Source organism: Torulaspora globosa, chromosome 5 (assembly GCF_014133895.1).
Source record: "Torulaspora globosa chromosome 5, complete sequence".
Taxonomy (NCBI): domain Eukaryota; kingdom Fungi; phylum Ascomycota; class Saccharomycetes; order Saccharomycetales; family Saccharomycetaceae; genus Torulaspora; species Torulaspora globosa.
The window spans coordinates 842,733-868,807 of record NC_050731.1 but is presented as its reverse complement, the minus strand read 5'-3'; the positions used below and the strand labels follow the sequence as shown (position 1 = coordinate 868,807).

Genomic DNA, 26,075 nt, shown 5'->3' with positions numbered 1-26,075 from the left:
GCCAAGACTATAATAATATTAGGGCATATTAGCTGTATAGGCAGCATAGTTTATATAAAGCGAGGTGAAATTTTGGCTATATGGGATTTGATTGATCTTGCTAACGATTAGGAAAGTTAGCTGGGCCATGAAGTTTGGTGAGCAGCTCTCAAAGTCTTTGATTAGACAGTATAGCTACTATTATATCTGTTACGATGATTTAAAGAACGACCTGGAGGAGAACTTGGAGAAAAATAATGGGAACTGGAGTCAGGACTTAGAAACGGAGTTTCTGGAATCGTTGGAAGTTGAATTGGATAAAGTTTACACGTTCTGTAAGGTGAAGCATAGCGAAGTCGTTAGACGTGTGCAAGAGGCTCAAGAGCAAGTTCAACATACCGTACGTGCTTTGAACTCCAATACTCCACCTACAGCATTGGATTTTGACATCCTGGAGGAAGAATTGAGTGATATTATCGCAGATGTTCATGATATCGCGAAGTTCTCGCGTTTGAATTACACAGGGTTCCAGAAGATCATGAAGAAACACGACAAGAAGACGAAATTCGTCTTGAGACCGGTGTTTCAGATCAGACTGGATGCCAAGCCTTTCTTTAAGGATAATTATGATGAGTTGGTGCAAAAGATCTCGAAGTTGTACGACATTGTGAGAACCAGGGGTCAGCCTGTCAAGGGTGATTCTTCTGCCGGCGGTAAGCAACAGAATTTCGTTAGGCAAACTACTAAATACTGGGTTCATCCAGACAATATCACAGAGCTGAAATTGATCATTCTGAAGCATTTGCCCGTGCTGGTGTTCAATGCCAATAAGGAGTTTGAGAAGGAGGATTCTGCGATCACCTCTATTTATTATGATAATGAGAATTTGGATCTTTACTACGGTCGTTTGAGAAAGGACGAAGGTGCTGAAGCTCATAGATTGAGGTGGTACGGTGGTATGGGGTCTGATACGATTTTTGTGGAAAGGAAGACTCACAGAGAAGATTGGACCGGTGAGAAGTCTGTGAAGGCCAGATTTGCGCTCAAAGAACGTAATGTTAACGATTTCACCAAGGGTAAATTTACTGTTGAGCAGGCATTTGCCAAGATGCGCCGTGAGGGCAAGAAACCTATCAAAGAGATTGAGAATCTAGAAGCTTTAGCCATTGAAATCCAATACACAATGCTAAAGAAAAAATTAAGACCAGTTGTCAGATCTTTCTATAACAGAACAGCGTTCCAGTTGCCTGGCGACGCAAGGGTGCGTATATCCCTGGATACCGAATTGACCATGGTTAGAGAGGACAATTTTGACGGATGCGACAGAACAAAGGGCAATTGGAGAAGAATGGATATCGGAGTTGACTGGCCATTCAAACAGCTAGACGAGAAGGATGTTTGCAGATTCCCATACGCCGTTTTGGAAGTTAAACTACAGACACAATTGGGCCAGGAGCCTCCAGAATGGATTCGTGAGTTGGTCGGATCCCATTTGGTAGAACCGGTACCCAAATTCTCTAAATTTATCCACGGCGTTGCCACTCTACTGAACGATAAAGTGGATTCCATTCCCTTCTGGCTACCGCAAATGGGTGTCGACATCAAGAAACCACCTATCAAGACTAACATTAACATCACTAGGCCTGACAGAGACGATGACGATGACGACGAGGATGACGAGGATGAAGAAGACGCCGCTTTGGTCAATGCAATGACCGCCACCGGCAACACACTGGATATTGAAGAAAGAGCTGGTAATTATGGTTCGATCGAAGGCCCTGGACAAACGCGGGCTGACCAGGGTGCTGATGAAGGAGCAAGCTCTAACGCCGCTTACTACCGGAGAAAGATAAACACCGCTAGGAACCCGCTAACCAGAGTATGTTACAAGGTTGCTGGTTTATTCGACCACTACATGAACGGCGACCAGATCGTCAAAGTTCCTAAGGGAACCGTTTTCGACACCCAAGTCAAGGCCCCACCAGGCAAGACTATCTGCGTGCCGGTTCGTGTGGAACCAAAGGTTTACTTTGCCACCGAGAGGACCTTCCTCTCCTGGCTTTCGATCGCGTTGATCTTGGGTGGTGTGGCAACAACCCTAGTCACTTACGGCTCAACTACTACCATGATTGCATCTATTGGTTTTTTCATCACTGCTCTTGCCACCATAATTCACGCAGTGCTGATCTATGCCACAAGAGTGGTAAATATAAGGCTCAAGAAAGCAGTCGACTACGAAGACAAGCTTGGACCACCAATGATCTGCACTTTCCTAATGCTTTCCATCCTATTTTCATTCTTCTGTAATTTGGTGTGAACGTCAGAAACCGTTGATTCTAACTACTATCACCGTTGTATCCGAGTACTCATAAGTAATAATAACATAAGATATGCTATAAAGCAAGTCCATCTTGTGGGCTAATTGATAATATCGGCTACACGTGACCAGAAATTAGCGTATTACTTTACCTTTAATGAGATCAATAGTTACAAGAAAGCCCTAGTAACCAGCTTGACGGTAGCCACATCACGGTGGTTTAGGTAGTTGTGACATTTGTCAGCTCTGGGAGCCGTCAGAAGATCGGTCTATGATGTCGAATGGCTCCTCTAACCGTGGCAGAACAACGAATTTCAATGAGATAGAGGAAGAAAAGGAAAATATTCTCCCATTGAGAGACGGTAGGTCAGCTCAGGGGCTTTCACAAGTTTTGAATGAAGATCTGTCGCAGCTGAATTGTACGAGGCTCACGTTTGAAAGACGATTACTGGAAGAACTCGAAGATCTGGATGATCCTTTGGAGCTGTTCATGGAATATATCAACTGGATTAACCATGCCTACCCGCAAGGTGGCAGCTCGAAGAAGAGTGGAATGCTGGATCTTCTGGAACGCTGTCTTATGTATTTCAGAGATATGGAGACGTACAAGAACGATCCCAGGCTACTGAAAGTGTGGTTGTGGTACATCGAAGTTTTCTCTGCAGATTCCGACCAGGACAGCAAAGAAATATTTATCTACATGCTTCGAAAACGAATAGGCAACAAGTTGGCTCTGTTTTATGAAGCTTTTGCTGCGTCGCTGTTCGAAGCGGGAAAGTTCAAGGAAGCACACATTATTCTTAAAATGGGCGTTGATGAAAATGCTAGGCCCCAGAACCGGCTTTTGAAGAGGCTCGAGGAGTGCGAGATGAAACTCCGAATTATGAACATAGAGCCCAGCAACAGTGGACCCGCGGACCGCCAGTTTTTGGAGTCATCGAGTAACCTCGTCTTGGGGAGGGGAAGATCATCTCTGCTGACGACCATGCAGGGAGGCTCCTCCGGAAACGCTGTGTTGGATCGAGATGTCAGATTAGCTAAATACGATGTGTTTCGTGACGAGGAGAATGCCAACGATGTCAATGCACCTTTGCGGAACGACGGATGGGACCTGTTGGATTCAAGAGCTAATAGAACCAAAGAAAATCAAGCGACTTCAACTCGGATAACAAGCGGCTCGAATCTTGGGAAAATCGATCAAGAGGGTGATTATCAACAGAGGCAAGCGAGCTCTGAAAAATTACCAATCTTCAAAGACAGCCTCGGAAGAAGTGAACCAGTGTATAAGCTGGTACAAGTGGCTGGCAAAAAGCCTGAAAAGATAGACTGCAATTTCAACCTGATATATCCCACGAGCAATGAGGAATTTTGCATTGAAGAAATACTGGCAATATCACGCAACGTGTACCATAAAATTGACAATGACGCAGTCCTGGCCCAAGATGAGGCACCCATGATCAAAAAGAGGAAGAAGTCAGCGCCTTTAACAGAAAAGAAAGCCCTATTGCCTTCCTCCCAACCTCCCGTGTCACATATCAGGGATGGCTCGCAGAATGAACCTTCAAACCATTCTAATCAATCAGAGGACAATGAGAAGTTGCAGGTTGTGCCGTCTACTTCAATTTTACCCCTGAGGAGCGGTCAAGAGGATGACCGTACAGATCATGAGAAGATCAAAAAACAGTTACAGTCTCCACGTTCACCGACAATCACTTACTTTTCCAAAAGCGCTATGGAGGAGGTATACTCGATGTTTAATCAACACTATCAGGAGCCTAAAGCCATTGCTGATAGAGACGAGACAACTGGCAGGTTTGTGTTGGACAACATTACCCAGGATTACACAAGGCAAAATCTGGAGGATTTAACAGAAGTCAAGAGAACAGACGCTGATGGAAATACAAAGACCGGAAATCTGTACGTTGAAGCAGCCGAAAAAAATATCGTTGCGTCGCCTCACAAGGAGGCAATCGAAGCAGAGACGGCTAGCGATATATATGGCGCTGGGCGCCACGATTTCATGACGCCAATACAAGAACGGAATGAAAAGCCATCTGAAACGCCTTCAGAAGGACAAAATGGAGATAGCGGTAAAGATCTTTCCGAGGTGGATGGAAGCTCACCCTTCTTAACGCAACCGCAACTAACGACTAGTGGAAATAAGAAATCAGAAGCACATATAATTGAGGACCCTTTGAACAGCAAATTGAGGGCGCAATTACTGGCCAATGTTAAGCCTCCTCTAGATGACTATGAGACATTTTACCGTTATAATCAGCCGCTGAAAATGAGTGCTCTTTTGAAAAGAATTCATCGCGTTTCAAAATCAGAGAATAAAAATCCCATAGTGGACTTCAAAAAGACTGGTGATCTGTACTGCATAAGAGCGGAGCTGGGTGAGGGCGGCTATGCGACTGTGTATCTTGCGGAGTCCAGCACCGGCGGATTGAAGGCGTTAAAAGTTGAAAAGCCAGCAAGTGTATGGGAATTCTATATACTGAAGCAAGTGGAGAAAAAGCTCAAAGGGAATGGCGTTCTGAGGTCTATTATCAATGCTAGCTCGTTGCACTGCTTTCAGGACGAGAGCTATCTTGTCCTGAATTATGCTAATCAGGGTACGATCCTTGATCTCGTGAATCTCCAGAAGGAAAAATCGAAAGGTCCTATTGATGAGCTTCTATGCATGTTTATGACAATTGAGTTGATGAAAGTGGTCGAGGCTCTCCATAGCGTGGGAATAGTACATGGTGACCTCAAGCCGGACAATTGCATGATCCGATTTGAAACTGGTAGTTTAGGTCCCTACCAAGCTGATGGTTCAGAAGGCTGGGACAGAAAAGGGATCTATCTCATAGATTTCGGCAGATCTTTTAATATGAGCCTTTTTGAGCCTGGCACCAAGTTTAAAGCAAATTGGAAGACAGACCAGCAAGACTGCGTTGAGATGACGAAGGGGATACCGTGGAGCTACGAGGCAGATTATTTCGGATTGGCTGGTATAATCCATTCTCTTCTGTTTGGGGAACTTATTGATACAATACAGGGCCCCGATGGGCGCGTTAGATTAAGAAACTCGTTTAAAAGATACTGGAAGCAAGATATTTGGTCATCCATATTTGATGCTCTCATCAATAGCAACTCGTTTGATTGTTTCCCAATCACTTCGATGCTCGTTGAAAGTAGGCTACAGATAGAGGCCTATTTGACTTCTCATAACACCGACAACTTAAGGTGCATCATACGAGATTTAGAGTCTGAACTGACTCAAGCAAGGAGAGGAACAAGGTTCAGCAGATGACGACATAGTTAAAAACTATGATCGTCTGTGTAACATTATGCATTTATTATACAGATACGGAAAGGATAATAATGAATTTCGATGAGCATCTATCGCGAAACACAAGAATGTACATAAAATCAGTTGGAATAGCTGGACCGATAGGGCTTTTGAGTCAACATACGGTAATTAATTATTCCTCCTGCTTCCTCACACCGCTGACGATATCATCCACTCTCAAAAGTAAGCACGCACTTTCGATAGCAGTCTTGATGCTTTGCTGCTTAATGACTTCTGGTTCCCAAATGCCGTAATCGACCATATCTACTACTTTGCCAGTGTCACCATCGATACCGGTTGTGTAAGCGCCTTGTGCATGCTTTGCTCTTAACTCCGAAAGCACCCTTATGGGGTTACCGCCAGAGTTCTGTATCAAAGTACGTGGAATGCATTCCATGGCATCAGCCACTGCCTGGTATGGCCATTGTTGTATACCTTCTAATTGTTTTGCTCGTTCAGCCAATTTGACTGAAATGGCCATCTCGGTTGCACCACCACCAGGAGACAAAGATGGCGCAAGCATCACATTACGCGCAACGGCCATAGCATCCTGTAGGTTACGTTCGATCTCATTTAGAATATCTTTGGAACCACCGCGAAGCATGATGGTACATGCTTTTGGGTTTTGGCACTCATCCAAAAAGGTGAAATACTCGTCACCGATTAGCTCTATTCTGAAGGAGCCACATTGCACACCAACGTCACTTTCTTTCAAGTCTTCGACGCGATTGACAATAGTTGCACCAGTAACACGAGCGATTCTGTTATTGTCAGATTTCTTCACTCTTCTTAGCACGCTGCAACCACCCTTTAGCAAGAAATGCTGGGCCAAATCAGAGACACCCTTTTCAGTAATCACAACGTTAGGTTTAACCGCCAAGATCTGTTCACACATATACTTGACTTGCTCTTCCTCGATCTGCAGGATTCTGTTCCAATCCTCTTCATTTGTGATCTCAATATTCGTCTGTGACTCACCTTTCTTGTATTCTAATGGGCAGTCGAGAAGGACAACTCTTGGGTTTTGTATCGAACGAGACATCTTAGGATGCACCACATCCTTGTTCAACAGCACACCTTTCAAGACTCTCGAATCTAGCACATCGCCGCCGGGAATCTTCTCAACACGCACATATCTCTTAGTGTCGATTTCAAACACCGCTTCGCCAGCGGTAACGTCACCCAATTCCACACGCACTGTTTTCACGGCAGCCAAGGCAAGATCGCACATTTTGTCCGACCAATGACTAACATATTTGGTGCCAATAGAAGCCTCAATCAGCTTTTTCATTGCAGAGTCGTTCTCGACGTCTACTGGTCTGCTTACCTGTTTAATGACTTCCAAAGCATCCGATAGCGCTTTTTTCAAAGCTTGAATGATGATCACTGGATGGATATTCTTCTCAATGAGATACGGAGCACATTGAGCCAATATTTCGCCAGCCAAAATGATGACTGTAGTCGTACCGTCCCCGACTTCTTCGTCCTGTGTACGGGATAATTCCAACATAGACTTTGCAGCTGGATGAGCAACATCGATCTCACGTAAGATGGCATGTCCGTCGTTTGTCAGCACCAATCCGCCCATTGGGTCCAAAAGCATCTTTAGCATCGCTTTGGGACCTAGACAAGTACGGATCACATCGGCAACAGCCTTGGCAGCAGTGATGTTTGAAATTTGCGCTTGTCTACCCGTCGTTCTCTCCTGGGAGGTATTCATAAATACCACAGGGGCTTGAGTAGGATTTTGCATGATGTACCGCTAGGATGGCTAAAAGCTTCTTGAGCCCTACACAATTCCCATCTATTCAAGTGATGGTGGCAATGGATAGCCTTACAAGTTTTCGACTAAGGCTTGTAATACATTTCCGTATACAGTGACGAGGCTTCATAAGAATACTTGAATTTAAACTAAGACTACACCATTAAAGAGGTCAATGAGCCCAGGAACGACCCTTCTTGCTTCTCCAACACGGGTAGTTGTTCCTTACCGTGGTCTGTTATGCTTGCGAGTTGCCTGAAGGACAACTTACGGTCTCTGTGGGGATCTTGTGTCATTTTCTCATGTAAAGATCTGGAGTAGTAATGCATAGCGACAGCGTTGGAATCCGTGGAGGGAAATTTTCCGGCTTCAAATCCGGGCATGTGCAGTGAACTCAATTCCTCTCTGGCAAAATAGTCTACGGTCGGCAGCTTCGGTAGACCAAACATTAGAGACTCCGGGTGGCTTCGATTGCTCTTGAAGAGGGAGGGACGTCCGTAGAGCCTTGTGCAGTCCATCATGGGGATTATCATTCTGATCATGGCCTCGAGATGGTGGACGCCATTGTGAGATAAGGGTCTTATCAACAAACCCTTGGGGTCGGTTATGCAGTTTTCGAGATCCTTATACTGGGAGTGATTCGAATCGAGGCTGAGCTCTGAGGTTTTGCGCCGGTGCTGGCCTTTTGTTGGCGACAGCGCCTTCAGGCGGGAGCTGGTCGACTTCGGGCTCGCGGCAACTGAGGAGCGCTTGGATGAAGTTTCATTGCCGTTCAAAAAAGACATGGTTGAAGACGAACGCGATCTGTTCTTCTGGAACCCTTCCTGCGGGAAGCACACGTTTCCAACAATCTTGATCATGTTCAAATTTTCGAGAAACTCTTGAAGATCCATTTGTGAGTAGTCAGGGCTCGCCTGCTTGCAGTCCTTGTAGAAAAACATGTCCTGCGTGTATTCACAGTCAGGAATGAAACACACTAGGTTGCTGGAGGAGGCTTGCTTTCTGTCTTTATAAAATTTGATCTGGCATCGACCGGACTGCTGGCTCCCTGAACCTCTCTTGCCAACCTTATCGATATGGCACCATACTTTTAGCCATCCCTGATCCTGCAAGTATATTTCGCACCAGTCCTTGTAATTGAATGCCGAGCTGAGGACCACATGCATGTCGGATAATATAATACCAAGTCCCGAGATTATGGTACCAGTGACAGATTTGAGAATGGAATAGTATTCGAAAACTGACAGTAGACAAAGTTTCTCCATATCTTTTAAAGAGGAAGGATTTGTACAGGTAAAGACCACTTCGCCGCCGTTCAGGCTAAGAACCTGTCCTGAAACCTCAATACCCAAACGTTGCACCCTATCATTCTGCTCAACGAGACTAACCTTACAAGCACCCAACTCCTCAGCCTCAACAATCACTTCAGTCCCCACTAGCAAGAGCTTCCGAACAGGATAAAAGTGGGTGGGACGATCCTTCGACGTGATTTGCCATATATCTTGTGTTAGGGTATCGAGAGCCCATTCATAGTAAGTTTTACGCGAATGGGCCTGCAGAAGCACTAGCAAAGGCTTAATTCCATCTAACAGATCCTGCGGCAAGGATCTGAATGTGCGTGGCGCCGACGAAGGCGATGCTAGCGCCACGTCCTCACCAGCAATTGACTTGGAATTACCTACCTTTGCCGGGCCTTGGCGAGAAATATTAACAGATGATCTAAGAGACGTTAGAAGGCGCATTGAACTTTCTCCAAACTATGATAAGCTTTCCTCTAGACATGAAATTTCTCGACGAATTGGCAACCCTCCTTATATAGTTCGGCGTTCAAATTGTGAAATTGATTTTGCTCGATGTAAAGCAATTTATTGCTTAACGAAGGATGATCCGATGTCCAAAAGTATAAGAAAAGGGACGTCGACCTCTCCAGCAATTGGGTGAATACGAACCTTTTTTTTTTAGCTCGTTAAGTGCACCTGCGCAATGAAATATTAACGAGCTTTCGCGTGACAAAGGATGCTAAGCCAACTAATGGTGACAGTATTTCTCCCACGCCAATCTTTATACCAGTCAAAGCCCAACGTTCTTGTCCCAGCAGATCTCCAGCTCGAGAAGGATTGAGGTAATTTCGCCATCCTACTACCTCACGGGGAAACTTTTCCAAGTGCGCTTTTCTGGAAGTCCCGCGCATTACAAATATGGAATTGGATTATGAGCCATGATGTAGGTTTTGAAGGCTAGATGAGCGTAGGGTTGCGTAAAGAGAAATGACACAGGGCTTAGTAAATTTTGTTCAATGACATAATGAAAAGGAGAGCATTCTGAACAATGAATGTAAGATGCGCCACATTCTTGTCTTTGATCAATTTTCCGTCACTGCACCTAGGTGCTATCAGGCTCATCTTGTCCAAACGAAGGTATACGATCCTTTGATAGGCCAGCTGCGTCATCATCTAACTGGGGAACTTCATGTGATTGCTCAAGCTTAGCTGCTTTCAGTTTTGTCGTGTCAATTGAAGACAATGCATAGTCTGGAGGGTCGTCCGATCTGAAGGGGAAGGAGTTCGACTCCATTATCCGTAAGTCTTCCTGAGTTACGGCGTTGATTATGAATTTCCTCAGGGACGTGAAACGACTATTCCCATGATTCTCGTTAATCTCAAAGACGACCGAGCGTACAAGTGGCTTCAACTGAATGAACCATGAGGGCAGCGGCAGAACCTGCCTCACTTGGTTATCCGTCAGACTATAATGATACTGGCCAATTCTAACGTGTTGGCCGTCCTTGTTGAACGGTTGACCTTGTTTGAACGATCTTGCAAGTTCCGTCAATCTCTTGACGTCCACATTGGGACTTGATTTCGCCAGCTTCACGTAGACTGATATGACCTTAGGAGCAGAGTTCATCATGTGCAGGTTGTTATTGAAACGGCCGTGAACGTATGAGACTCGGGTAAGATATGCGGGCTCCTTGAACCTCACTGCCCAGGAACAACTTCGAGAGCCGCTACACTGCCAATACGTAGAGGAACCGATTCTGGAGTCCCGTAGCAGTTCAACGGGATTGACGCCATTACCTAGACTCCATGTCGATGACGTCAAATGATTGAGCAACTTTGTTCCCTGTGCGAACGTGGCATAGTCAAGATCGTCTTCCCACTGATGTTGATTGGTGTTATAAATTTTATTGACAAGTTTCTTCAGCAGGATATTGGAATATTGTTGCGGTATTGTCTCAGAAGGGGACCGATTTTTTGCAGATTCAAGCTTATACTGGTCCAATTTATCGTTCATTTCCTGCAAAATCTCATGCTTGTTCAGCTGCATCCTTCGATTCAATTCGGAGATAAAGAATGCTTTGTCAACGTACTGGAACTCGTTAGCCAAAATCTCTTTCACATAGCAGTTCAGGTCATATTTCAAAGACTGTTCTTCTCTTATAGTATCTCTTTCTTGCACCAGGCTTGAAATTACCTGTGCCAGATAGTTGTTTAACTCCGGTAAAACAAGCATCGATGTATTGTTATTCATCACCACTGGTATCTGTTGCGGTAGCGACGTCTCCAGGTCCTGCACCAGCCGGCGCTGCCACTCGGTCACATTCTCAATGGAGAATACGGGGCCTGATCCATATTCCCGTTGCGACAAGGAGAAGGACAAATTATTGACCCGGTTAGTCAATGACTCCAGTTGATTCTGCAACTTCATCACATTTGCAGGCAACAGCTCTTTGATTTTCTTTTCAAATTGAGATATTATCACTTTAATCGTCTTATCGAACTCCGACTTGGCCCGTTGCTCCCGAGTGGTCATCTCGCTGTACAAATGGTTGATCTGCTTCTGTATCGCCGGCGATCCAGACGACGGTTTGAGACTCGATTGTCCCGAGAACAGCAACCCATTCATTGCGGGACCCACAATAAGCATAATCACCAGCGCCAGAGCGACTAAACTCCATTTTCTGGAGATCAACCCCGCCGACGGCGCCTCGTCGGCGTATCTTCCATCGTACTGGTAATCGCTCTCTTCCTCATAATCTTCACTGTCTTCCTCCCCGTTATCCGCATAAAAGCTTCGATCAGCCTCATCAGTGTAGTCCTCATCCAGCGTGCTATTATCGTCCAGCCAGCCGTCATCTTCTTCCTCCAACTCGCTCATCGACGTCTTTTCCAACTCTTCGCCTCGCTCCCTTAATATCGACCGCTTAAAACGCCCATAATATCCATCATCGTCCTCCCCATCGTTCTCCTCGTCATCCTGAATCATCGCCAGCTCTCCCTCCTCGCATCCACCCTCATTGTTATCGTAAACCGCCGACCCGGTGCCGCTAGCCATCTTTTCCATCAGCAGATCAGCGTACGCCGCCTTCATAGACTTATTATAAATCCGATCCTTGCCGTCCAATTCAGTCATGTCACCGGATAGCCTTACAACAGGGAACTGCGGTGAACCTCACCGTCCCTTTTACGTGTTTCGTGTCTCGATCAACCGTTGTTTAATCAAAGCGCTTCAACAGACTGCCCTTAAAGAGACGCAATATAGATAAGAGGTGCAGATCCAGGTCCCAGAACCACCATTGCAGGCGACTGGCAACCATAATCAGGCCATGAAGCTTCTTATAGCATGGATTCCAGTCTAGCAATTGCATCCACGTGACTGTCCGATTTGGACAGGTGCATTCCGGACATTCCCTGTCGAGACTCAAAATTTTTCAGTTTGCAAGCAGACTGAGCTTGAAATCGCAGAAGGCTACAGTAAATTGAACCTCGCTGCGGCCAATTGCTTGGGGTATGATGCTTTCAGTAGGCGGATGTAGGCCTGGAAGTGCTCCTGGTGCCGTTGTCATATGCCAGCAGGTTAGAAATATCTCCAGGAGGAGGATTGCTTATCCTTTTTATCCCTTCAAGAGGTTAGGCAAACAAGATCCAAAGAAACATGATTCTAACCTTAAATCTGCAATGAGACAGTTTCTGGGACCCAAGAACTACAAGGGGCAATACGTGATGAACAAGTATTTTGAAGTCCCGAAGAACCATGTGCCCAACTACATCAAGCCGGATTTGGAGAGAGGGCAGAGTTTGCAGAATCCCATCACTGGCGAGAATGTGGTGCTGAAATATGATGGCACGTACGGTGAGGCGCCTGAGAACAGGCGGTTGCAGCAGATTTCGGAAAAAAGAGTGTTGCAGCCTTTCCCGAACAACTCGCATTGCCGGACGAACAGCATAATAAGTGATGACTTGAAGATGAGGATATACAACGACATCGAGGTAGAAGGCCACACAACCCAGCAGGTGTCGCAGAACTATGGATTGAAAGTGCCTAGAGTGGAGGCGATCTTGAAACTGGCTGAGATCGAGCAAAAATGGGCCAAACGAGTATGTATACGCAGCTATGAAACAGAGCTCAAGTTGGGGGTATCATATGATGAGACTACCAAATAAATTCGATTAGTCTTGAAGACAAAACAAATGGTTAGAAAATTTTAATCTCTGAAGATCGTTTCCTTCCTTTGAGTTTCGAACCCGCTTCTGTGGTTTTTCATACTAACACTGAGAACAGAAATACATTAACAAAGATCTGATGCAAATGGCAGAGACGCTTTACAAGATGTTCCCCGTTTTTGAGCCAGAATCAAGAAAGAGCAGGGAGAACTTGAGTGAAATTCCCGTGCCGCAGAAGGCGCTGTCCTCGCGTTTCCTAACGATCGCCGAGTCTGAGCCTTTTGGCCCGATTGACGCGGCGAAGACGCTGGAACTGGAGCCGGCTGCTGTCACTCTGGATAAATTATCGACCGTGGGCGAACACTCTTCTGGCCACACTAGCAAAACAAAGACACGCAAAGTGGTCTACGGGGAGCTTTTGTCGAACGAGAAATCAGTTTTCAAGTTTACCAACGCTCGCGTAGGAAAAGTGGGCTTCCGCTACGGTTGTGTGAACCGTGATAACAAGAAAGATCGTAAGATTGGATTTGACGAAGTTGGGAGAATGGTTTACATGTAATTCGAAGCATAATTCCACGTTTGCCTGTATATATACGAAGCTGTATGCTTTTAATACAAGAATTTAAGTAACGACTCATTTTTCAAATGACCGAGCCGAGGGCTGTTAAGGTTCAATTAGGCTGGTAAATGAGATAGATCTGGCGGTGGATGATGGATTGTTATATCCCATTAGACAATTCGATTGACAATGAAGATTTGGCGTCGCTTGAGAGATCACATAAGCTCAGGGACTTTATCATTTTTGATGAAGATTTGAAGATTGTTCTTTACTCTAAGAACAAGTTGAAGACGTTTACCGTGTGGATCAATGATGCAAAAGTTTATGAATCCTCAATGGCGGACACCTTCAACTGTCGAGGCTCGATATGGCAGTTGAAGGACAGCAAAAGTTCCCGCAGCTTCTTCAGATCAAGCGTGGTTATGAACAATGGATACAGCAACGAGATCAAGCTGTTGGTAGAGTACCAAGAAACTGCGGACTCGGCTCAGCACGCAACAACTCCAAACGGCAGGCCCAAGCAAGAATACGAGGATTTTTTGCCAAGTTTTGAGCCCGTTTCATGGGAGGAACAATTAATAGGCGAGACACAGCAACTGGCATTGAAAGACGAAGAATTACAGAGCAATGAGAGTTTGAAGAGCTTTGAGCTTATCTATCCCATATATTCGCTTCTGAATATGAGGCTGAGAAACTCATTGTTGAAGCCGGCTCATTCGATATTGTCGTCTCTTGATTTCCAAACGTCTAAAGCATCGATCCAGCTCAGTGAGAAGTTTCTGCCGAATAGTGGCGATAAGGCGCCTTTCCTGCTGGAGTTTGAGGATGTGAGATTTGAACTGGTCGAGAAGGACAATCATATTGCCCTAAATCCCGTTTGTACGTTGCAAGTACCCTTCGAGTGCGCTCCGTACGATGGCTGGAGCCTGGGTTATGAGCTTCCTTTGGTTGCCGGAAACGTCTCAAACAGTCGGCCGCACCGAGTCCGAATTACCATACGTTACGCCTTAGTGTTGGCAGAGCTCAAACAAAGGCTTCCCGTAACCACGACCTGGGAGACAGAAGTGACTCTCAAGAAGCCCATGATTAGCAATGCCATATCTCAGGCTTCCTCAGCTATTTCCACGCCAAAACTGTACGGAACAATGCCGCGCACACCGATGCTAGGTTCAACGACTTCGTTAGTCAACAACAAACTGAACAACGTCAAGTTCAAGTTTCTTTCCAACAAGATTGTCACTACCAAGGGCCAAAACTTCACTTTGAAACTACAGATCTCGAACACCTCAAACTCATCCCTGGATATGGTAGTCTACTACAACAGCAAGCCCCCTATTCCTGGCCAATCCTCTTCCCCTCTGGCGTTGCAAAAGCAGTTTCAGATCTACAAGCGCTATCGGAAGATCTCCGAGGGCGTAATCTTATTGTCGAACGACTGCAAGATACCGACTGTCGAACCCAACGAAACGTACCTTGCGGATCTCAGCTTCGTCGGTGTCATGTCAGGCTACTATCCGACACTGGCAGGGCTCAAGATGGTCGATTTAAAGACCAACGAGGTGATTGATATTGGTCAAGGTGCTTCAGTTCTGGTCAAATAGCGATCGTTCGATGTCATTCTTAACGAGGGCTTGATTTTTCACGTTGAATGGCTAAGAGTAAAGGGGTCTAGGATTGGACAACTTTGATCACTTCTAGAGGTCACTCGAACAGACCATTGAGCGTTTCCGATAGGGTCAATTGAGTGCATAAATGTCGGATTTCGAGGTTGAAAACATACCTGCCAGTGCCACTGGCGTTTCGGAGCCAGATCTTTTGGGAGTTGGTGAAGAAGACACAATGCAGCGGGAACCACATGAGGAATCCACCGAAAATGAATTGAATGACTTTTCCGCACCTAGTACTGAGAGTAGCAATGGGGATGCTATACGGAACTGGAGAGAAAAGCGCGAAGCCGATATTGCCTCGAGGGACAAGGCCGATCAGGAAGCCAAAAAAAAGCTGCAAGAGGCAGCGGTGAAGCACATTGACGACTTCTATGAGAACTATAACAGAAAGAAAGCGCAACAGCAGGAAGAAGTAAAGCGTGAAGCGGAGGAGTTTCTGAGGAAGAAGCAAGAGTTCTTTTCGCAGGAAAATACTACAACGTGGGACAGGGCACTGCAGCTAATCAACGAGGACGATGCCGATATTCTCGGAAACAGAGACAGATCGAAGTTCAAGGAAATCTTGCAGAGACTCAAGGGAAACCCTCACGCACCCGGTGCCTGAGCCATCAGGTCACCAAGCTTCATAGAAATCATATACATATATGAAAAACGGTTTCATTTCGAGTAGTTCAGTTACTGTGCAATATTCTGTAATGCCAAATGGGAGCCCAGAAAAGCAATCAGCTGCTGTGTTTTTAGGCTTGTGATTCCCAGATAGGTACTTAAAGTACACCTGATAAGATAGCGCAGCACTCCCGGTCTGACGTTCATCTTGTTATCGCTCCCATCGAGGACGAAAAAGCCAAGCATCAGAGTGATTGACTTCATGAGACTCGCTCCAGCAGCATGATTATGCCGCGTTGGCGGCGTATGGGTCATTGTTCGCACACACAACTGTCTCCAGAGAGCCCATTTAAAGCAAGGCATGAAATTTTTGATCATCGGTGAATTCATTATCTTTTCGAATGAAGAATAAGTATCTTGTAACGTTATCTCATGGATTTCGACCAGCTTATCCATAAGCGGCTTTAAATTGCTCGAAATCATTGGCCATTCGTCAACCTGGCCCGACGAGTATTGCTGAGATCTGTAAACCTTTTCACGCCTTGAATCTCTCAAAAAGCTCTTCAGAGAGTTGTAGACCGACAGAAAGTTCCATATGCAATAAAAAAGTACGAAATCACGTCCCAATGACCGTTTTTTAAACAGGAATCTTGCCGCCGCAGACGATTGCTTGTCTGCTCGGCTGTAAAAAAAGGGTATCAACAGACACAGCAATGCTTGCCGCCCAATAACTAGGCTTGACGTTCCCATGTTCGATAGAACTTTCTTTACGGTTCTTGTGGACAATACGGCGTCTGAGATGGACTCCACGGCGACATACGAGCTCAGCCAACTCGGTAAGCCCGTCACCGTAGCAAGCGCACCTCCGACAGCTGCAGACCATGGTAACACGATGTTTTCCACTCCGGCTAGCGCTCGAATAACCGGCACAAGTGTCAGCGCCATGGCCAGACCGCTCGAATTTCGGAGATATTTCCATAGTTCCGCCGTCCATCGGCTGGAGGATGTCAGCTTTCGTAGCTTGATCAGAAATAACACAGTTGACACTCCATAAAGCGATATGAGTCTTGTAAGAAGCAGTCTAGCCAGTGCCGGTCGCCCGTTCACGTCTTTGGCAACACAAAACGATACAACTCTCGCTAAAGCCCCCATCTGATTGACCACCACGCAGATATCAAAGTTCTAGCATTCAACCACTCCAATAAAAGCCTAACAATTGCAATTCGAGCTGATCTAAGGTTCGAACTCTGGCGTTTCACTGTAAGGACTCGTTTGTATACGCGAACAAAAAGGGGCATTACTTACATTAAAACTTCACTATACATCTACTATCTGCCCAAGTTGGCCGCCTGGACCTTGAAGAAGGGCATCGATTTCTAGCCTGAGATGAGTGAACCAGAAACCCCGTTTCAAGTAATTGCTCATTACCCTTTCAAGTCTGAGCATGAGGATGATTTAAACTTCGATAAAGATCAGTTAATAACGGTCACGTCTGTGGAGGATGATGAGTGGTATTTTGGGGAATATGTAGATGCTGGAGGGAATGTTTTGGAGGGTATCTTTCCCAAGAGCTTTGTGGCAGTGAAGAGCAGTAAGGACAGCTCAACTGGACGTAAAGCTGTGGGTCTGACGGAGACAAAAACTAAGGATGACACTCATGATGAGGAAGAGTTCGTGGATGCTGAGTCTATGGAATCACCCACCGTCGGTAAGAGAAAATCCATCTTCGATCAGGATGAAGTAGCCCCCATGCCAAGGGCTAGCGAGTTCTTTGACTCTGAAGCGATGCCGGTAAAGAAGACAGTGGTGGCTAACCCACCGCAATTTTATGTGCCACCTCCGATTGCACAGGAGGCGGAAAAGCCTCAGGTGGCAGTGAGGAAGCCAGAAGTTCCAGAGCCAGTCAACAGGACGACAGCTGAGGGTGATCTCGGAGACTCAGGCAGTGCTGCAACAGGCCTCCCAAAGGTTAGCCTGAAGGAAAGAATAGCACTTCTTCAAGAGCAGCAAAGGCTACAGGCAGAGCGTGAACGTGAGCTTGAGCTCAAACGAAGCGAGGAGGTGCATGCAGAGGAAGACGACAAATATCAGGACGAGGAGCGAGTTAAAGAAGCTAATGATGAACCTCGAGGAAAGGAAAAAGCAACAGTAATCAACTCTGATCCGGCTGGCCTTGAACATCAGCATATCCCAGAGGGCTTTCTTGTGCCGGCTGACAACAAGGATAGTGCACCATTAGATGAGCAGCCTGGGCGCGAGGAGCAGCCTGTCCAGCACAATGACGAGGAACAAGAGAATGAAGCATCAGGGGAAGAAGAGGACAGCGAAGAAACACGCCGTGCCGCGCTCAGGGAGAGGATGGCAAAGCTCGCAGGTGCCGGTAGGTTTGGTGGACCAGCTTCGTTCAACCCTTTCGGAATGCCTGCAGGCGGATCCACCGGATCCACGGCCACAAAAATGCATGCTAAGCCGGAACCACAAATTGAGAGTATGATACCACAGGCTGTTCCTGTAATGCCCTTCGCTGACCCTAATGCAGTCCCTTTCTTGATCAAGAAATCCAGAAGAAAATCGGAGAGCTCTGATGAATCTCCCGACGAAAGTCCTAAAGACACTACAGTTGTGCCAAAAGTTTCGACGACAGGCGGACAGACACTCGCAACGCTTGATCCATCTGCACTCAACACCCCCGGCTTCGATGCCGATGAGGAAGAAGCAGGAGAAGAAGGCGCTTATTTCGGAGAAGACCTGACAGCCCCTACGCATGATGGAGAAGCTATTGAGCAAGGCGAAGGTATCGTTGGAGATTTACCACCGTCTGGGTCCACTGAAGGATATCAATCGTCTGATGACAGTCGCTGTGCATCTACTGATAATATAGGGCAGGCATCGTCAGCCTTCGAACCCCTTATTGTACCAACTCCAAACATTTCCAAATTGAAAGATGAGGAGAAAGCGGTTCTAAATTCTATGGCTCCGGCAATTGATCTGCCATTAGATAATATACCTCCGAGTGTTCCTATTGGCGAGGAACTGGCACCTGAAGTTCCCGAGTCTGCAGAAATTCCTCTCGATCCATCAGAACTAGTGCCCCCTGCACCCCCGGTTCCTGGTGTTGATATGTCCAAGATTAAGCCTTCGACGAAACCACCAATCTCTGCAGTGCCACCTTTGCCCTCGGATCTGGAGATCAAGACCCCGCATCCGCCTCATCTACGCCGGAATTCATTTGAAGGGAAAGGAGAACAAGGCTTTGCAGCTAACAAAGATGTCCCTGCTGTTTCCTCGCTTTCACAACCGCAGCCCGATAAGGGTAAGCGGGCTCCACCGCCACCGCCACCGCCACCGCCTGCTCCTGCTCCTGCGCGTTCTGTTGGCTCTGAACTGGGGTCCACTTTGAGCGGTCCTCCACCGCCACCACCCGCAGTCCCTTCAATCCCTGCTGTCGAACGCGCAGCTATACAATCGCATCCACATCCCAGTAGAGCACCACCTGTACCAATTCCACTGGCACCTCCTGCTGTGGCCAAAAGTGAGAGACCAAACTATCTAAGACATGAGCCAATGCCACCCGAGGGACAACCCCCGGTTGCCAATCCACCTCCCGCTCCTATCACCTCATTGCAAAGAAGAACCACTACAGGTGACGGGCTAGAAGCTGCGCACGAAAGTTCAGTAGAATTTGATCCCACTGACCTGTGGTGGCTTCACAAAACGGCTCCTAGCAAGCTCTTCAGCCCTAAATCTAACTATCTGATGGAAGTTGATGATCACTTAATCAAGAAGAGACTTTCTCAAAGTATCATGGTAAGGGATTTTTATTTCTTATTTGAAGACTATTCCCAACTTCATCTGAGCCTCACCTTTGACATAGATAATCCGCAAGCGACCGTTCAGTCGACCCAGAGATTTGTCGCTCTCAAGAACAACCCTGAATTACTGAGTACGTCCTCTGAGAAATATGGTAGTTACATCATCCAGAGGGCATCAGAGCTGATTCAATCTCAAAATCCGGATTTTGTTAATTCCATTTTATCGCAGCTGTCTAACGAGATCGTAATGCCAATCGAGTCCCGAACGTATGGAGTTGTATTACTCAGTTATAAGGCTGGTCAGACCCTTAACTTAGAAGCATTAAGAAGCATTAGGGCTGGAGATATTCTTGTTATAAGGAAAGGTAAGTTTGAAACCCATAGGAAACTCGGTCCTAAGGAAGTCGTAAAAGTTGGCATGGAAGCCGTCCCTCATACCGCTGTTGTTACTGAGTATGACCATAGTAAGAATAAGCTACGTGTCATTGAGCAGAAGGATGGAAAGATAACTCAAACTGGTTACAGGCTAGAACATATGAAGGCCGGTAAATTAAAGATATTCAGGGTCATCGGAAGGGATTACGTCGGATGGTGAGGACGATTTTCAGCTTAGCACGGCGAGATGCCTTCGGTAGTACTCCGTTAAGCCACAATATGTAGTGAAATTCTATGTTGTTACAAAACTATTCCACAATCCTCCTCGGTCCATGAAGGCGCTTTTGTCTCAAAAGCGATGGTTTTCTGCGAGTCCGAATACTTCCATGCGTGTAACCATAATTCCAGTTCTTTGAGAGGTGGTGTCTCTGCTTCAATGGACCCACATTCCTTACATATTAAATGTGCCTGCGTGCTTCTTTGTTTCGCTTGAACCTCATCGCACTCCTGATCGAAGCGATTGAAATGCTTGCGCAGGTCTTCGATTGTTAGAGAGCTGTTCTCCCAATCTTCAATGTCGAGAATAAATTTCGACCGAAGTGGGTACTTGGTGTTAGCAAGGTTGTAGAAAGGATCGTTCACAATAGGAAAGCCTAATCGTGCTAGATGTATCCTAATCTGGTGCGTTCTTCCAGTCAGAGGCTTGCAAGCGACCAGAGTTTGGTCAAGATTCGCAAAATACCTGAGAGGGCAGAAACTGGTGATGGCCTGTTTCGGTACAGAGAGACCCGCGGGAAACGATTTTTTCAGTTCAATCGTGTATGTGGCAGATTCTACCACGGTGTTCAACTCCTGGTTTTCGAACGGCCTTGGAAGCTGCCCACAAGCTTCGTTTGTCAAGCGGTTATATCCGGGGAATTTGCCGCTAACCCTGGCTAGATAAATCTTATTCATGTCCCGAGATCTTATCTTGGCTTGTATCTCATTAGCTATGGCTTTAGTCTTACCCATTATCAAAAGACCTGATGTGACCTTATCTAACCGATAGCAGGGTCTTGCCTCTTTGCCTCGACTCTTGAGTATCTCCGTCAGCGTATTTTGATAAAACATTCCTGTCGGATGTATAGGTATACCATTAGGCTTGTCAAGGACGAGTAAACTCTCATCCTCATAGACTATGTCTATACCGGCAACTTTCTCTCCAGGTATATCCACCTCAGCATCACACCATTGCTTGACTGGTGGTTCATGCTTATGCGAATTCGTCTCGATTACATCGCTATTCCGGATCGGTGAGATGAGAACCTCCTCAGGATCAAGAGCTCTCCCTTCTCGAATAATTCTGTATTTTCCACCTCGTATTCCCTCGACGTATTCCTCTTTTGACTCTGCATTAAATTCATTTAGCAGCACCTCTAGTAAAGTACGTTTAAACCACCTTCCTTTGGCGAAAGATGCTCTTCCATGGTAGTATGGTCTAAGATTGCGAACTCCATTGGCAAAATACACTTCAACGCCCATCAAGGAGATCTTAAGTCGTTTTGATTTGCAATGATTCACAGCTCATCGCTTTTTGTCACTTTTATTGACACTTTTGAGAATATTCAGATACACTAGTAAATTATAAAGGACTATCTAATGAGTCAAGTCCAATGAGCTCATTCTGCGCCTGGCATCCAGCTCAATGGTTTTAGTACAGATCCACGTCGAAGCATACATGTTCACCCTATCGATACTCTCCCCGGAGCGCCTGATTGCAGCAGGTTCGCAGACGAATCCCATGTCCTCGAAGGATTTAATGTACCAAGGGTGAGTAGCAGCGGATCTTAATAAAACCCTGCCGCCAAACTGCAAAGCGTTGTACAGGGCCGTGATTTCATGGTTGGCATCGTTGCCGTTGGGATCAAACCAGTCCATGTGGTCCATGATGACGGCAACAGTGAGAGACTTTTGAGCTAATCTGCTCAACACATTGTTCAAGGTGTCTGTGTGGAGTCTGATTCTGTCCAGAGGTGAATTGGACTCGCTAGCGAATATTTCATGAACCTTTTCCTTTAAATAGACTGGGCAATTGTCTTTGGAGTACCTGCCGTTCAATGTCAAGTAGTAGAAATAGTTATCTGTTGAGATCAGAGACCTGCTAATCAAAGGATCCATGGTATCGATGATATATTGTAGTGTTGAGCTACCCATCATTTCGGCTTGATTCGTGGGAACGCCGAGTGCCTTCCATAGAAAGATTGGGTTGCCGACCAGCAGCTTTCCTACAATCGGGTTGAATAGAGCCGGTCTGATGTATTTGTTCCAAATTAGCTGTTGCTCGCGAATGGTTCTTGCTTTGCAGAGCTCGGTCACTTTGCCGCTCAATCCCATGGTTTTGAAGATATATCTGGCTAGTCTTAGGGCCCATCTGGTCGATCCTGTGTCGTAAAAGCCGTGGCCGCTGATGTCGAAAGCTCTGGCTCCCTCGCTCATCCAGTATTGGAAAGCGTTGGATGACAGATGCGGTGCCAGCTTGCAGAGTAGCAGCTTTTTGAAATTGGCGATTCTACCTTCTCCAAACAGTGACCATATTTCTTCATAAGTGAGACAGCGGGAGGCAGCCAACTTCAACTCAGCCAAATGGCCCTGGAATGGATTCAAGTCCACGCCGTGAATTCTTTTTGGTGGGTTTGGCAGAGCTGCATAAGCCAAGATATTGTCGCATGCGCTAGTGATCGCCAAGACAGTATCATCAGCAGTCAGGTTCAAAATCTTTGCGTCCTCTCGTGGGTCTTCCCAGGTGAACGCATAGATATACTGGTTCTTAAACTGGTCATAATGTGGGCTTAACTCGTCGTAATAGGCCCTCCAGATCTCTCTCTGATAGAACAATGATGGAAATGGCAATCCTTTTTTCGTGTTGGAAGCAGCTACTTCTAACTCTTTACTAGTAGGGCATTGACTGCCTTTCAAAGGCGTTCCCTGTTCGACCGGTGCCAAGTAAGGTGACCTTGCCGCTAGCACTTTAAACCTGTGGCTCAACATATGATCTTCATCCTTATTAACCCCCAGCCAAATATAATAGGGAATGTTACCCAATGTTTTATTACGCATGTTGATAGATTTCAGTGTTCCAAATCTATATTCCAAGTATTCTCTCCGAGAAGGGTCTAAAAACACCTTGTCACACTCAAACCAAATTCTCCAGAAGGTTCTGTAAAACCATGGAATGTGGTAATTCATCAGGCCACCGATATTGTTGACCCTTCCTGTGACATGAGCAGAAGATTGGACGCCGAAATCGACCGAACAGACAATACCGTAATTTTCATTCAATAGCTCATAAGCATGGTCGATCACGGCGTAGTAAGGAGGCATCATGGATAAAGAGTAAGAAAAAGTGATCAAGTCAGCGCACTCATGTTGAGGAATCTCGAAATCGCAAGCGTCAGCACACATAATATGCACATTAGTCCATTTCAAGCGGTCTGCCCTTTCGCGTGCAACTTCACATAGTGATGGTGACAGATCGACCAAGTAAATAGCTTGGAAGGTATCCTTCAAAGAGCAAATTTGTGACATCTTTTCGATGTTCAAACCAGTACCTCCACCAATATCGATCCATATCAAGCCCTTCTTGTTCTTTGGCAGATGGGAATATGCTAGTTGCAGGGCTTCAAATCGGCCCTGAAGCAAAACTTCGCGGGTTTTATCATAGATCTTGGCCTGTGTCTTGTAGAAAAGCTCCAAATTCTTTTGCTGATTATCAGCACTGTGAGACGATTTGGCATGGAATGGCTTGATGAAACAGGCCCAGCAGAACAGTACAATTGACCTAGCAGTTTCATTGCATGCCAAAGTCAGCATCAACGGAGCCAAAATCGACAACATAATAGTAGCCGCATTCAAAGAAAGCCATTCGGATGGAGCCACATGTTCCATATAATTCTTCAAGAAATTTCTGCCGGCAGCGTCGGTAGCAGTCTCCGAGATAGATCCAATAGGACTAGCTATGTCTGCTATTACTGTATTGATATTTCCAGTCATAATTCGATCTGACCGCGCGGCGCTATCTTTTGTTTTCTCGACGTCAGCAATTACTGACACTCTGAGCTGCTGACTGACTAGCGACTCTACAGCGCATCCCAGGCATCCTGCCCTCCTGCAGACCTATTTATATTGATTGGCGACCCTCAAGCCCGTCATCAGGCGAATGAACGGTTCCTTTTCGTCCGGTATCGTGGTTTCTGTACGCACGTGTATACCGCACTTCAAGATATACCAAAAGTTGTCACACGTCCCGACTTGTAAAATGGCCTCCATCGCGTATGAGAATTCACACCTGAAATTCGCGCCCAGGGCCGAAAGTATTGAACCGATGGAGGCCATGAATTGTTCAGTAGATACGCCCGTCATGTCACACGTGGAGGATCGGTATACACGTGGAGACATCCAAGATGATTGGTAATTCACAGCCGAGGCCAGGCAGCTGGCCGGGTCTCTAGATCATTCAGCAAGATGGGCTCAAAATTATTGGACAACAACGGTCCCCTGTGCGACTTGGCATGTGCAAATTTATGAAGTCGGCGACGTTTTAAGCATTGGAGCCATTTTACAGTCTCATAAATTAGGCGAATCTTCCACGGTGGTTTGAGCGGGTAACGTGGGCTGCTCTTGCAGTATAGCCGTTAAGTATCCTAATGTCGGTGGTTGACATTAAAGGCTTTAATTTGAATGGACCAAAACTTCACCAACTGCGGGTAACGGAAGTGAAAAATTCGGGTTATCCACATCTTGAGATGAGCTGTTGAGCACCAGGTGGAAGCTCTGCGAATATTTGTGGGTATGAATCGATGTAAGCAAGCTTCGGAGCTGGTGCTGAAGAAATTGAAATTACCAACTGCTTACAATAATGGGACTGGTCCTGTCCTGCCAAACGCGAGTGGCGTCAGTCTATCGTCGCCGAGAGCTAGGCAATTGGCTCTTAAAAAGAAGTTGGAAGACTGCAACAACACATTTATCACCGATGTGAGGCCTCGGGAACGCTGGGACCAGAATCAGGAACGGCAGAATTTAGCAACCGCCGCCGCAAAGGTAAAGGGTTGCAACCGAATTGTACAACGGTTTCAGAATGTTCACAAGATCTATTCTCGAGAATCGCATGTCTACCAGTGCGATTTCTTCCGACTGATGTATTTCCCGCCTGATCACTTTTTATCAATGTTTCGCAAAAGTAAACCTGCAGTGAATGTAAGAACTGTTGGGCAGGTTTTCCTCAATGGTAGTGGTTCAAGCGGGGATGGGAGCGCTGGCAAGGCCTTGTTCCAGCGAAATAGTCAGAAAAATGGATTTCTCAGGACTCAGAGTACGGCAAATAGTCTGGGTAGATTGTTCGAAAGCAACCCATCCAATATCCCGCGAAACTATGCGTTTCTGAGAAGGAATCTGCGAGTATCGCTGCGCAAATGCTTTATCAAGGAGTGGTGCGCGCTGAGTGGTGACCTTGCAGTGCAGGAGGCGCTATCATCCGGAGGTGCTGGCACCAGATACACGGATCCAGACGGGCGGAGCCGAGTTGGAGTTGCCAAGGATGGTTACTACATGTACCAGGTGCTAATATTCCCTGACAGAGAGACCAAAAAGGAATTTGAATCCTGCGTTAAGGAGAGTGTTCAGGTTGTGTCGCGACTGGACTGGGACGAGTTTTTGAAGCCTCAGTCATCCAAGGCGGGAGGCAAGACCTGGGTACAGCTTGCCAATGACCGCGTGAGGGTTCATTCCCTGAACAAATCTCTGGAGAGCAACGAGATACCCTTCGCGGTGAAAAGATTGTGGTATTAAGATGCATATTTTTTTATGTATTGTCCATATTACGTATTAATCACTCTAACAGCTTCCTCTATCGTTCTGAAAGCCACGGCACTGTCATCGTCCCTATTACATTCTTCTCTTACTCCTCCCTTCCTTGGCGATATCGGATTCCTCAGCTGCCAGGAGCTCTTCCCGTTCTTTCTTGGCCTTCAGTTTCTCCTGCCTCTTCTGCTCTTCGGAGAGCTTCTTCTGGCTGGGCCTGCGAGCGCCCTCCTCCCATTTGGCAGCCTCCTCAGCCTCCTGCCTGGCATGCTCAGCCCTCTGCTGGGCTGCTGCCTGCTCACGCTTTCTAGCTTGGCCTTGTGCCTTTTTTGCTGCTGATTCAGAAAACCTCTTCCCCATGACTAAAACCTTGTTGGCGTAC

General features: G+C 46.3%; 14 protein-coding genes across 14 annotated transcripts; 7 read left to right on the top strand and 7 right to left on the bottom strand.

Annotated features, from left to right (window-relative positions):
- Nucleotides 1–127: 127 nt before the first annotated feature.
- VTC4 (Vtc4p) lies at nt 128–2,296 on the top strand (the record flags this gene model as incomplete). Its single annotated transcript, XM_037284346.1, has 1 exon — nt 128–2,296. The coding sequence occupies one exon, from the start codon at nt 128–130 to the stop codon at nt 2,294–2,296; it is 2,169 nt and encodes a 722-aa protein (XP_037140242.1).
- A 271-nt stretch (nt 2,297–2,567) lies between these two features.
- MAD3 (Mad3p) lies at nt 2,568–5,594 on the top strand (the record flags this gene model as incomplete). Its single annotated transcript, XM_037284345.1, has 1 exon — nt 2,568–5,594. The coding sequence occupies one exon, from the start codon at nt 2,568–2,570 to the stop codon at nt 5,592–5,594; it is 3,027 nt and encodes a 1,008-aa protein (XP_037140241.1).
- A 172-nt stretch (nt 5,595–5,766) lies between these two features.
- CCT3 (chaperonin-containing T-complex subunit CCT3) lies at nt 5,767–7,386 on the bottom strand (the record flags this gene model as incomplete). Its single annotated transcript, XM_037284344.1, has 1 exon — nt 5,767–7,386. One exon carries the CDS (start codon nt 7,384–7,386, stop codon nt 5,767–5,769), a length of 1,620 nt encoding a protein of 539 aa, XP_037140240.1.
- A 164-nt stretch (nt 7,387–7,550) lies between these two features.
- TPH3 (Tph3p) lies at nt 7,551–9,137 on the bottom strand (the record flags this gene model as incomplete). Its single annotated transcript, XM_037284343.1, has 1 exon — nt 7,551–9,137. The coding sequence occupies one exon, from the start codon at nt 9,135–9,137 to the stop codon at nt 7,551–7,553; it is 1,587 nt and encodes a 528-aa protein (XP_037140239.1).
- Nucleotides 9,138–9,777: 640 nt separating this feature from the next.
- MPS3 (Mps3p) lies at nt 9,778–11,808 on the bottom strand (the record flags this gene model as incomplete). The annotated part of the gene is made up of 1 exon (XM_037284342.1): nt 9,778–11,808. One exon carries the CDS (start codon nt 11,806–11,808, stop codon nt 9,778–9,780), a length of 2,031 nt encoding a protein of 676 aa, XP_037140238.1.
- Nucleotides 11,809–12,185: 377 nt separating this feature from the next.
- Nucleotides 12,186–12,839, top strand: MRPS35 (mitochondrial 37S ribosomal protein mS45; the record flags this gene model as incomplete). Its single annotated transcript, XM_037284341.1, has 1 exon — nt 12,186–12,839. One exon carries the CDS (start codon nt 12,186–12,188, stop codon nt 12,837–12,839), a length of 654 nt encoding a protein of 217 aa, XP_037140237.1.
- A 708-nt stretch (nt 12,840–13,547) lies between these two features.
- TRS65 (Trs65p) lies at nt 13,548–14,999 on the top strand (the record flags this gene model as incomplete). The annotated part of the gene is made up of 1 exon (XM_037284340.1): nt 13,548–14,999. The coding sequence occupies one exon, from the start codon at nt 13,548–13,550 to the stop codon at nt 14,997–14,999; it is 1,452 nt and encodes a 483-aa protein (XP_037140236.1).
- Nucleotides 15,000–15,150: 151 nt separating this feature from the next.
- CLC1 (clathrin light chain CLC1) lies at nt 15,151–15,669 on the top strand (the record flags this gene model as incomplete). Its single annotated transcript, XM_037284339.1, has 1 exon — nt 15,151–15,669. The coding sequence occupies one exon, from the start codon at nt 15,151–15,153 to the stop codon at nt 15,667–15,669; it is 519 nt and encodes a 172-aa protein (XP_037140235.1).
- Nucleotides 15,670–15,740: 71 nt separating this feature from the next.
- Nucleotides 15,741–16,823, bottom strand: PEX35 (Pex35p; the record flags this gene model as incomplete). The annotated part of the gene is made up of 1 exon (XM_037284338.1): nt 15,741–16,823. The coding sequence occupies one exon, from the start codon at nt 16,821–16,823 to the stop codon at nt 15,741–15,743; it is 1,083 nt and encodes a 360-aa protein (XP_037140234.1).
- Nucleotides 16,824–17,057: 234 nt separating this feature from the next.
- Nucleotides 17,058–20,078, top strand: BBC1 (Bbc1p; the record flags this gene model as incomplete). Its single annotated transcript, XM_037284337.1, has 1 exon — nt 17,058–20,078. The coding sequence occupies one exon, from the start codon at nt 17,058–17,060 to the stop codon at nt 20,076–20,078; it is 3,021 nt and encodes a 1,006-aa protein (XP_037140233.1).
- Nucleotides 20,079–20,158: 80 nt separating this feature from the next.
- On the bottom strand, nt 20,159–21,379 carry PUS6 (pseudouridine synthase PUS6; the record flags this gene model as incomplete). The annotated part of the gene is made up of 1 exon (XM_037284336.1): nt 20,159–21,379. One exon carries the CDS (start codon nt 21,377–21,379, stop codon nt 20,159–20,161), a length of 1,221 nt encoding a protein of 406 aa, XP_037140232.1.
- A 114-nt stretch (nt 21,380–21,493) lies between these two features.
- On the bottom strand, nt 21,494–23,887 carry HG536_0E04680 (class I SAM-dependent methyltransferase; the record flags this gene model as incomplete). Its single annotated transcript, XM_037284335.1, has 1 exon — nt 21,494–23,887. The coding sequence occupies one exon, from the start codon at nt 23,885–23,887 to the stop codon at nt 21,494–21,496; it is 2,394 nt and encodes a 797-aa protein (XP_037140231.1).
- A 798-nt stretch (nt 23,888–24,685) lies between these two features.
- PET130 (Pet130p) lies at nt 24,686–25,681 on the top strand (the record flags this gene model as incomplete). Its single annotated transcript, XM_037284334.1, has 1 exon — nt 24,686–25,681. The coding sequence occupies one exon, from the start codon at nt 24,686–24,688 to the stop codon at nt 25,679–25,681; it is 996 nt and encodes a 331-aa protein (XP_037140230.1).
- Nucleotides 25,682–25,777: 96 nt separating this feature from the next.
- On the bottom strand, nt 25,778–26,053 carry LSO2 (Lso2p; the record flags this gene model as incomplete). The annotated part of the gene is made up of 1 exon (XM_037284333.1): nt 25,778–26,053. One exon carries the CDS (start codon nt 26,051–26,053, stop codon nt 25,778–25,780), a length of 276 nt encoding a protein of 91 aa, XP_037140229.1.
- Nucleotides 26,054–26,075: the final 22 nt, after the last annotated feature.